General features: G+C 41.5%; 1 protein-coding gene across 2 annotated transcripts; it reads right to left on the reverse strand.

Moving 5' to 3' along the window:
• Positions 1-2,272: 2,272 nt before the first annotated feature.
• On the reverse strand, positions 2,273-4,798 carry LOC115161389 (testis-expressed protein 30). Of its 2 annotated transcripts, XM_029712338.1 has the most exons (6): positions 4,699-4,792; positions 4,369-4,528; positions 4,014-4,259; positions 3,859-3,910; positions 2,756-2,970; positions 2,273-2,550 (listed from the first exon to the last, which is right to left on the reverse strand). In XM_029712338.1, exons 2-6 carry the CDS (start codon positions 4,384-4,386, stop codon positions 2,383-2,385), a joined length of 699 nt encoding a protein of 232 aa, XP_029568198.1. In that variant the 5' UTR covers positions 4,387-4,528; positions 4,699-4,792; the 3' UTR covers positions 2,273-2,382. The 2 variants fall into 2 exon arrangements, with proteins under 2 accessions (XP_029568198.1, XP_029568197.1); XM_029712337.1 differs by having other exon boundaries at positions 4,369-4,798.
• Positions 4,799-11,283: the final 6,485 nt, after the last annotated feature.

Consider the following 11,283-nt stretch of genomic DNA (forward strand, 5'->3'; position numbering starts at 1 on the left):
ATAGTTCCCCTTCCTGACCTTCTAACAGAGCACTGGGTCCATTGTTCCCCTTCCTGACCTTCTAACAGAGCACTGGGTCCATAGTTCCCCTTCCTGACCTTCTAACAGAGCACTGGGTCCATAGTTCCCCTTCCTGACCTTCTAACAGAGCACTGGGTCCATAGTTCCCCTTCCTGACCTCTGCTTCTAGCAGAGCACTGGGTCCATTGTTCCCCTTCCTGACCTCTGTTTCTAACAGAGCACTGGGTCCATAGTTCCCCTTCCTGACCTCTGTTTCTAACAGAGCACTGGGTCCATAGTTCCCCTTCCTGACCTTGTAACAGAGCACTGGGTCCATAGTTCCCCTTCCTGACCTTCTAACAGAGCACTGGGTCCATTGTTCCCCTACCCTTCCTGAATCTGATCTGATGTGGCGATACTAACCCCTGCGCTCCAGGAAGTAAGTTAGCCTGTCCGTTATCATGCGCACCATAATCTTAAATACATGTGAAGTTAAGGCTATTGGCCGATAGCTTGTTGTTCTTCGTTGGGTCTGTCCATGGCTTCCGGATTGGTCCCACACTCCCACTAGTTTCTCCTCCTCCCACACTCTGTTGTACAACACCAACACCTTATCCAGTGCCTCATCACTAAGATGGGCCAACATAACATAGCTCATCTTTCCCAGGTGAAGTTAACCCAGCCTTACCTATTGACCTTTTCATCTCTGCCATGGTAAATGGTGCATTGGACTCCTTTTCAGTACTCTACATGCCCTGTTCCTACTCCTCACCAATGCCTCACACTCCTCCATCCACTGTGGGACTGCTTTCCTCCTCCTCCCTGAACTCTTAGGTAATGCCTCAGTAGCTGCCCCCCACTAACGCTGTTCTCAGCCAGTTATTCATCCTATCCACATCCCCTCTCATATCCAACCATGCCATCACCTGCTCACTTAACTCCTGAAACTGATCCCACTTTGCCATTTCAAACTCTCACCTGTCCACTCCATCCACTGAAACCTCCTCCTGCCTCCGGCCTACTGTGAATACTATGGGATAATGATCACTCCCTATTGTCGACTTCCCCCATACCTCCCACTCACAGATTACTGCCAGCACTAGATACCAGAGTAAGGTCCAATACAGACTCTTTCCCTGTAACTATATCGATCCTGGTCCCTCGGCCATCATTCAGGCACACCAGATCTTTCATTTCTATCAGATTTTCCATCACTTGGCCATTTCCATCCCATGCATTAATCCCCACCCCAGAGCGTGTTGTGTACATTAATCCCCACACCACAGTACCTTAGTTATATCCTGGCCCTCCACCCCTTCTAGGTCTAATATCTGACCAAGGAAATATAAAATGTCGTCACCCGGCTTTAAAGGTACAGCAGCACCACAGAAGTGGTAAGCCAGAAACGTCACACGTCCGTTCAGAACGTTTTCTCACCACCAAATGTTAGTGATAGGAGGTCCAGTTGCGGATATCGGGAGTGGTTGGAACTACATTCTGCACATTTTCGATGAAACATACCCAAAAACAATTTAGTCCAATCAAAGTAAGCTAAATATGATGTGGCTGTCCATGGTTCTGATTTCTGTGTGTGTGTGTGTGTTCGTGCAAGTAGAAAACACATTGACCCTACTTGTAGACAAACGCCAATGTCATCCTCCTCTCTTTCATGTTGCTGAAACAATCTTTCACTCTGTCATTCAGTACACTCTTTTAGTTTTTGTTGTCCTAGGCTACCTGGCTAAAATGCTTGCTCGCTGGCCTAACCTCCATTCATGGGCTACGTTAGCTAGTTAACATTAGCCTTCTACATTTATTGAACTTCCATTCTCTCAGGCCAGAGGCACAACAATGTATGAATTAATGGCTGGATCAGAATCGCCGTTATAATCATTGGCCAGTACAGAGAATTAAGTAAAACCACAAGTCCAAATCCCTATCTCCATCCATGGCAAATTTAGGAAAGAGACAATTTTAGCTAGCTGGCTAGATAGCCACCGGTGGACGACAACACAACGAGATGCAACAATTCAATTTTTTTCTGTCAATGACGTATGCTCTCAATGGGATTTGACACTTTCACAGTTGTATTCGGCGTAATGTGACAAATACAACTTGATTTGATTTTGTACACTGATATTTGGGGAAGTTTGGCTTCCCTGTATACACGTCAAGATGAATGCACTGCTCCGTTTCAGAGAAGCAACCAGCAGGCTGTATTATTCATTGCAAATCTATGTCAATACCTTTAGCCCCAAATAAAATAAATAAATAAATATAAAAATACATATTTATTCTACATTATAAGCACAACACATTCATAATATAAACTGATGCATGACAACACACTACGGAATGTGTGGAGCAACAACAACTTCAGAATCAAGAATCAGCTTCATGTTCTAGAATCCATGATAAGACTTTTGAGTTGACTTCATCCAGGACAGACTCCTCTGCCCTTCCCTTCATTGTAAGCCCATGGTTGCCTCCTTCAATCCAGTGAACAGTCGTTGGACACTTCATCTCTTTAACAACATCCTCCAGAAGGATCTGGACACAGAGGAAATTTTTATTGCAGAAACACAAAATTGGGACCATATGTTTCTTCCAGCCTATCAGTTTAAAAACAAATGAATAAAATATCACACTGAATCTGTGCATGTTGTAAACATGGTTAACGGTTTCTGTCTGATCACAGCACTCCGATCTGCTGTCCTTTATGCAAGATCCAAAAGACGCCCAACGCCATTCTCACCTTCTCACACATATTGTCTGCAGTGCCAGACAGAAACAACACAGGCACCTCCTTAGGCAGCCCCCTGAGGTCCTCACTACGCTGCCGATGGGTGTGGGTCTGTCCTGGAGGGTGTAGGGGGAAGGACAGACAGACTAGGCCAGCTACTGCATCCTCTGGTCTACCACTGAGCTGCCTGGCCAGGGCAGAGGCAGCTCGAGCCCCCATAGAACAGCCTACAGTGGAGGGTACACAGTGAGTAGCCTTCACCATGTCAACATGGTGTATTCAGCTGAATCTTCATACTGTAGCCTATAATATTTGATCTGTCTTGAAATTGTCTGCTAGAGAATAAGTCAATACTAATGACATCAGTAACCACTAATACTCAGATAAGTATACCGGTACATAAATCCCTGCCTGGTGAAAAGGAGGGCCACTGGACCAGGGGTACTGGAGACCAGACGTGCAGTAAACCAGGGGTACAGTAGACAAGGGGTAAAGTAGACCAGGGGTACAGTAGACCAGGGGTCAGAGGTACAGTAGACCAGGGGTACAGTAGACCAGGGGTCAGGGGTACAGTAGACCAGGGGTACAGTAGACCAGGGTTCAGATGTACAGCAGACCAGGAGTACAGTAGACCAGGGGTCAGGGGTACAGTAGACCAGGGGTCAGGGGTACAGTAGACCAGGGGTCAGGGGTACAGTAGACCAGGGGTACAGTAGACCAGGGGTCAGGGGTACAGTAGACCAGGGGTACAGTAGACCAGGGGTACAGTAGACCAGGGGTCAGGGGTACAGTAGACCAGGGGTACAGTAGACCAGGGGTACAGTAGACCAGGGGTCAGGGGTACAGTAGACCAGGGGTCAGGGGTACAGTAGACCAGGGGTACAGTAGACCAGGGTTCAGAGATACAGTAGACCAGGGGTACAGTAGACCAGGGGTCAGAGGTACAGTGGACCTAGAGAGCTATGTGCAATTACACATTGAAAAAATATCTTCCAGAATGATGTGGTTAAATTGGTTTATTGTCATGTGACAGCCTTCTCACATGGCTTATAAGTGGGAAATGCATAAGGCCAATTGAGGTTTCATTTAGGTAAAACATTGGTTTGCTTACTTACCAACAAAGAATACTTGTCTTATTGTGAATTTCTTAAGATATTTCAAGTGTTCCTGCAAAATAAAACATGATATTTCCATAAATGGCAGACAAACTCTAGTGTTAATCTTAACTATGAAGAAATGCACAAATCTGGATTTCACCAATAATTCTTACCCAAACAGCATTGTAAGCCTTCACTCTGTAAACCAGGTTTAATCCTTTACATGTGAAGCGAAGACATAGCAGCCCATTCGACGCAAGTACATGAGCAAGAGAAACCAAATGCTTTAAGTTCATGTCCCCTCCAGCCCCGTGTGTCAAGATGACAGCAGTCTGCACTGCACTTGCGTTAGCAGGGACGCTCAACACAACTCTCACAGCAACGATTTGTTTTTTCCCAAAAATTATGTTCAAGCGGTCCTGTAAAGTCATTATTGAGTTAGTGAGTCAGTTATGCTTGGCCATGTATTCTATCAAATACTTACATAAACTGTATAACTTGTATCAATCGTCAACATAAACATTTTACCTCTTGAAACGTTCCCATGTCGTCAGGTCTTTCATTTGCCTGGTTGTTGTTCTTCTTCTTCTTCTTCTTCTTCGTTTAACGGCGGTTGGAATCCAAGAAATGGTGAATTACCGCCACCTACTAGACTGGAGTACAACTCCCCTACCTTCTAACACTACACCTACAATAAATACATAACCAACTCCCATCTAACACTACACCTACAATAAATACATAACCAACTCCCCTACCATCTAACACTACACCTACAATAAATACATAACCAACTACCATCTAACACTACACCTACAATAAATACATAACCAACTCCCCTACCATCTAAAACTACACCTACAATAAATACATAACCAACTCCCATCTAACACTACACCTACAATAAATACATAACCAACTCCCCTACCATCTAACACTACACCTACAACAAATACATAACCAACTACCATCTAACACTACACCTACAATAAATAAATAACCAACTACCATCTAACACTACACCTACAATAAATACATAACCAACTACCATCTAACACTACACCTACAATAAATACATAACCAACTCCCCTACCATCTAACACTACACCTACAATAAATACATAACCAACTCCCCTACCTTCTAACACTACACCTACAATAAATACATAACCAACTCCCCTACCATCTAACACTACACCTACAATAAATCAATAAATACATAACCAACTCCCCTACCATCTAACACTACACCTACAATAAATACATAACCAACTCCCCTACCTTCTAACACTACACCTACAATAAATACATAACCAACTCCCCTACCATCTAACACTACACCTACAATAAATAAATAAATACATAACCAACTACCATCTAACACTACACCTACAATAAATACATAACCAACTACCCTACCTTCTAACACTACACCTACAATAAATAAATAACCAACTCCCATCTAACACTACACCTACAATAAATACATAACCAACTACCATCTAACACTACACCTACAATAAATAAATAACCAACTCCCCTACCATCTAACACTACACCTACAATAAATAAATAAATACATAACCAACTACCATCTAACACTACACCTACAATAAATAAATAACCAACTCCCCTACCATCTAACACTACACCTACAATAAATACATAACCAACTCCCCTACCATCTAACACTACACCTACAATAAATACATAACCAACTCCCCTACCATCTAACACTACACCTACAATAAATACATAACCAACTCCCCTACCATCTAACACTACACCTACAATAAATACATAACCAACTCCCCTACCATCTAACACTACACCTACAATAAATACATAACCAACTCCCCTACCATCTAACACTACACCTACAATAAATACATAACCAACTCCCATCTAACACTACACCTACAATAAATAAATACATAACCAACTCCCCTACCATCTAACACTACACCTACAATAAATACATAACCAACTCCCCTACCATCTATCACTACACCTACAATAAATAAATAACCAACTACCATCTAACACTACATCTACAATAAATACATAACCAACTCCCCTACCATCTAACACTACACCTACAATAAATAAATAACCAACTCCCCTACCATCTAACACTACACCTACAATAAATAAATACATAACCAACTCCCATCTAACACTACACCTACAATAAATAAATACATAACCAACTCCCTTACCATCTAACACTACACCTACAATAAATAAATAACCAACTCCCATCTAACACTACACCTACAATAAATAAATAACCAACTACCCTACCATCTAACACTACACCTACAATAAATAAATACATAACCAACTCCCCTACCATCTAACACTACACCTACAATAAATAAATACATAACCAACTCCCCTACCTTCTAACACTACACCTACAATAAATACATAACCAACTACCCTACCATCTAACACTACACCTACAATAAATACATAACCAACTCCCCTACCATCTAACACTACACCTACAATAAATAAATAACCAACTACCCTACCTTCTAACACTACACCTACAATAAATACATAACCAACTCCCCTACCATCTAACACTACACCTACAACAAATAAATAATAATAATAATTTAAAAAAGAACACCACCCTACTCCACTATTTAAATCTATTTAGTCCTACCTCAGGTCAACATCCTGAAAGGATGGGACACCACCACTCAACATACCCTGTCTTCTGACGTCAAGTCTCGCACACCCAAATAACTCTCTGCAGCTGCCACCACCACCTTAATTTTCTGCGACTTACGTTCCATCCCTGCAGTACAGTTGATAACCGTTGCTATGAAAGCTAAGACAATCTTTCTGAAACATATATCACTTATTGGTTGATATCTCTGTACTGATTCTGATCTAATACTCACACCACTCCTCTCAGGATCCCTCCTCCTTTGACCCATCTTCCTCTACTTTCTTCACTGCCTCAGCATATGACAACGTCTGCACTACTCAGACTCTGGAAAGCTCAAACTGCCTCTCTCTCACCGGACACTTCAAATCCCCAGCCCCATGGGCACCCCTATTATTAACACATACCTCTACCTTCCCCAATGCTACACATTCCTTTGTCTCATGCCCTTCTGCACACTTCTCACACCCAGGAATCTCCATCCTACACACTGCTGCAACATCAAATCAAATCAAATCAAATTTATTTATATAGCCCTTCGTACATCAGCTGAAATCTCAAAGTGCTGCACAGAAACCCAGCCCAAAACCCCAAACAGCAAGCAATGCATGTGAAAGAAGCACGGTGGCTGGGAAAAACTCCCTAGGAAAAAACTCCTGAGAAAGGCCAAAAACCTAGGAAGAAACCTAGAGAGGAACCAGGCTATGAGGGGTGGCCAGTCCTCTTCTGGCTGTGCCGGGTGGATATTATAACAGAACATGGTCAAGATGTTAAAATGTTCGTAAATGACCAGCATGGTCAAATAATAATAATCATAGTAATTGTCGAGGGTGCAACAAGCACGTCCGGTGAACAGGTCAGGGTTCCGTAGCCGCAGGCAGAACAGTTGAAACTGGAGCAGCAGCATGGCCAGGTGGACTGGGGACAGCAAGGAGTCATCATGCCAGGTAGTCCTAGGGCTCAGGTCCTCCGAGAGAAAGAAAGAAAGAAAGAGAGAATTAGAGAGAGCATATTTACATTCACACAGGACACCGGATAAGACAAGAGAATACTCCAGATGTAACAGACTGACCCTAGCCCCCCGACACATAAACTACTGCAGCATAAATACTGGAGGCTGAGACAGGAGGGATCAGAAGACACTGTGGCCCCATCCGATGATACCCCCGGACAGGGCCAAACAGGCAGGATATAACATGCCTATAAGCTTGACACCTGTAACAACGTAATGTATTCAGCACAAAAGCTCGTGGAGGATATTTCCTAACGTCACTTTTTCGGACAAAGACAAACTCAAAACTAATCTGTTTCAACACTCACGCCACCCTGTCTCCGTCGCACCAAATTACGAGCATCAAAACCACCAGGAATATTCCTCTTCAGTTGCTCAACTTTTACATTTACTGCTACCCCAGTAATCACTCCTTTCAATGGCAGTCTTTTCTTGAGAGCAAAACAATTCACATTTCTTGCCCCCATTTGTTTAACGCCTTCTCCCTCTGACCAGCAGAAACACAAACAATTATCACAAGACCACTTTGTGTTACCCTCACCGATTCCACAGCACCCAACTCTGTTTTTACCCACACTGAAACCACAAATGGATCAGCCAAAAGGCAAGGGTCCACTTTTTTCCAAAAACGTCACTCCTACTGTCACAGACTCGTCTTTATCCTGACCCTCGGTGCAAGCCTCAGGTTACGAGAACTTCACTACACTTACCACCTCCGATACTTTGACCTCATTCACTTCCATTTCTCCTTCTGTCTTCAGCTCACTCTGTTTACACTTTCTACCATTCTTCTTTAACAAACCATTTCCCTTTTTCCGCCTCAAGCTCACCCTCTTCCTCCTTGTCTCTCTCTCTCTCTCTCTCTCCTAGACCTCCTTTGCCTCTCTATTTCCCTCCATTCCTCCTCCATATTCCAAGTATAAGTCTCCTTATGATAATTCTGCACTTTTACTGACATACATCTTGTTCTTGCCTTCCCAAGGGACGCCATTTAACCGGCTCTCACAATCTCCGTACAATCAGCATGAACCCCTCGGGAATGTAGCGCTCAACAGCACATCCCATTTATAAAGCAGCTGCTTTGTCTTAATGTTCTGCTTTATCAATAGCTCCCGTGATGCTTTTCCATTTCAAACAAGCGCGCTCTTCCAACCACCATCCACCACTTCCTTCTGATTGCGCATGACCGTGAACAAATAGTGAGAAGGGGTAATCGCCATTTTGTTTTGTTTATCGTCTTATCTTCTTCTAATGTCATCGACTTTCAACTTCACTGTAAACTTTTCATGAGACGCCATCTAGTGTACAACAGTCATAATCTAACATTGATGATTTGGGAGACATGATTTGACTGTCATGTTTGTAAACTCAAAGTCTACAGGCTAATGTATATTATGATTTAAATACACATTATGAATTTGTTTTAGCTCCCTGAGCAATAACCTTCTCAAAAGGTTCATTAAGCCATTCATACAGCAAATCTATAGGGCTATAACACAGAAGTCTAACGTGGAAAATAGTGTCATGTTGTTATCATAAAATCAACTAAAATCTTTGTTTTTGTCCTAACATGTTTATTTACTGATTAGTGACCATTTAAAAATGTAAATAATAGCTTATATTGTGTATAACTCAAACCAGTGATCTATGGTGTGTGCATATTGAGACAGAAAATAACACGACTGGTGTTAACGTACAAACAATGAAAACATTTGTTATAAAAATTGTGTAAACAATGAATCATGTATCGTTAGGGGTGAAAACCCCACAATTCACACGTTGCTAATTATTTTACAACACAGGAAAAACAGATAAAACATTTTTATAATTGAACAGTGGACTAATTATAATGCATCCTTTGCCTGTAAAGCAAATCGGAAAAAACGATATGTTGAACTTTAAATGTAGGTCAGGATTGATGTTAGTTTCATAAAAGTCATACGTTTGTCAAGATAAAGTGTTATAAAAAAATCAGATAAAGCCATAAAGCTTTTCTTATTCAACACAATATAACTTTGGCCAGGTCACAGTTGTAAATGAGAACTTGTTCTCAACTGGCCTACCTGGTTAAATAAAGGTGAAATAAAATTAAAATAAACAATACATGTGTTTCCACTGAATCTTTTATCCCTCTGCATGTATTTTACAAAAAAAGATACTTCAAAAGATTGTTAGAAGTAGTGTGTTATTTGCAACATAAAATGAATAAAACCATTTTTATTATAAGTTTACTTTACAAACAATTCAATGAAAGCATGGTAAAATGACTGCTGTGAAAACACATTCAACATGGTACAGTAAAATATCCCATTAGGTTACAATTCAAACACAATTTTGCGGCTCTTTTAAGGGTTGGCTTGCTCTTTGGGGGCGGGTTCAAGGCCTACTGCAGAGGTCGGATAATATAATCCCTTGTGCAATCATTCTGCCTCTGTCTCCCTTAACAGTAGCTCTCTGGCTACTGCTGCCTCTTGACCTCTTTGTCTAATCTGATTCTCACCTTAAGTGTTATTTGACCAGGTTCATCTCATTTACCAGGTGACGGCTGACAGGACGCCTATCCCTAAGTAGATTTATTTAAATAAAATAAATAAAATAAATGAAAGCTCGGTATTAGAAACAACCAATCAAATTCGAGAACAACCTTGAACCATGAAAATACACAATGTCAATAAGGGCTATTCATTCAATTGAAAGTTTTCTCTTTCGATTGCAAAGTAAATTATCAATTGAGTCAGAGTTGAGACTTGAGTCAGAGTTGAGTCAGAGTTGAGACTTGAGTCAGAGTTGAGACTTGAGTCAGAGTCTGCTCGGCAGGCTTATAGAAATATATTAGTCTGTGTCTAGATGCTTACCTGCTGTCACACCCCGATCTGTTTCACCTGTCTTTTTGCTTTTCTCCACCCCCCCTTCCAGGTGTCACCCATCTTCCCCAGTGTATTTATACCCTGTGTTCTCTGTTTGTCTGTTGCCGGTTCATTTTGATGCGTCAAGCCTACCAGCGGTTTTTCCCGTGCTCCTGTTTTGCTTTAGTTCCTGTTTTCTAGCTTTCCTGGATTTTGACAATTCTGCCTGACTTGAGCCTGCCTGCCGTTCTGTACCTTTTGGACTCTGCTCTGGATTACTGACCCCTGCATACCCTTGATCTGTCGTTTACCTGCCCCCCCCTGTTTTTTGTAATAAACTTTTGTTACTTTGAAACTGTCTGCATCTGGGTCTTCACCTGAGCCTTGATACCTGCAGGCTGAAATTAAAATGTGTCTAGGTGCTTACCAGGGTTGGGTAGTTTACTTTCTAAATGTAATCCATAGTTGTAATCAGTAAAGTCACTTCTGGATTACCCAAACTCAGTAATGTAATCTGATTACATTCAAGTTACTTTTAGATTGTTTTCCCCTTAAGAGGCAAAATTAGAAGAAGACAAAAATGTTTGTTACCAATTGAACGACATCTATTGCAGGATAAATCCATGTTAAAAGTTGACATAGCTGGTCATATATGGATGTTACATTTTACTTTATAGGTTGGTTATGTAGGCTACCCATCGCTTTCTATTATATATTATAATATGATTTAACTACGTATGTCTTTACATTAAAAGTCTATCAGAATTCCAGTCATTCCAATAAATGTTATACCCCTTGAGCTTCAAGAATAGGACTTGAAAATATGGAAGTATAGACTAGCCAAATTCTTTTACCTGAGCATGACCCCAAAACTAAGGACTTATTAGCCAGTCCTACTCTGTTGT

This window comes from Salmo trutta, chromosome 24, assembly GCF_901001165.1.
Source record: "Salmo trutta chromosome 24, fSalTru1.1, whole genome shotgun sequence".
Lineage (NCBI taxonomy): Eukaryota > Metazoa > Chordata > Actinopteri > Salmoniformes > Salmonidae > Salmo > Salmo trutta.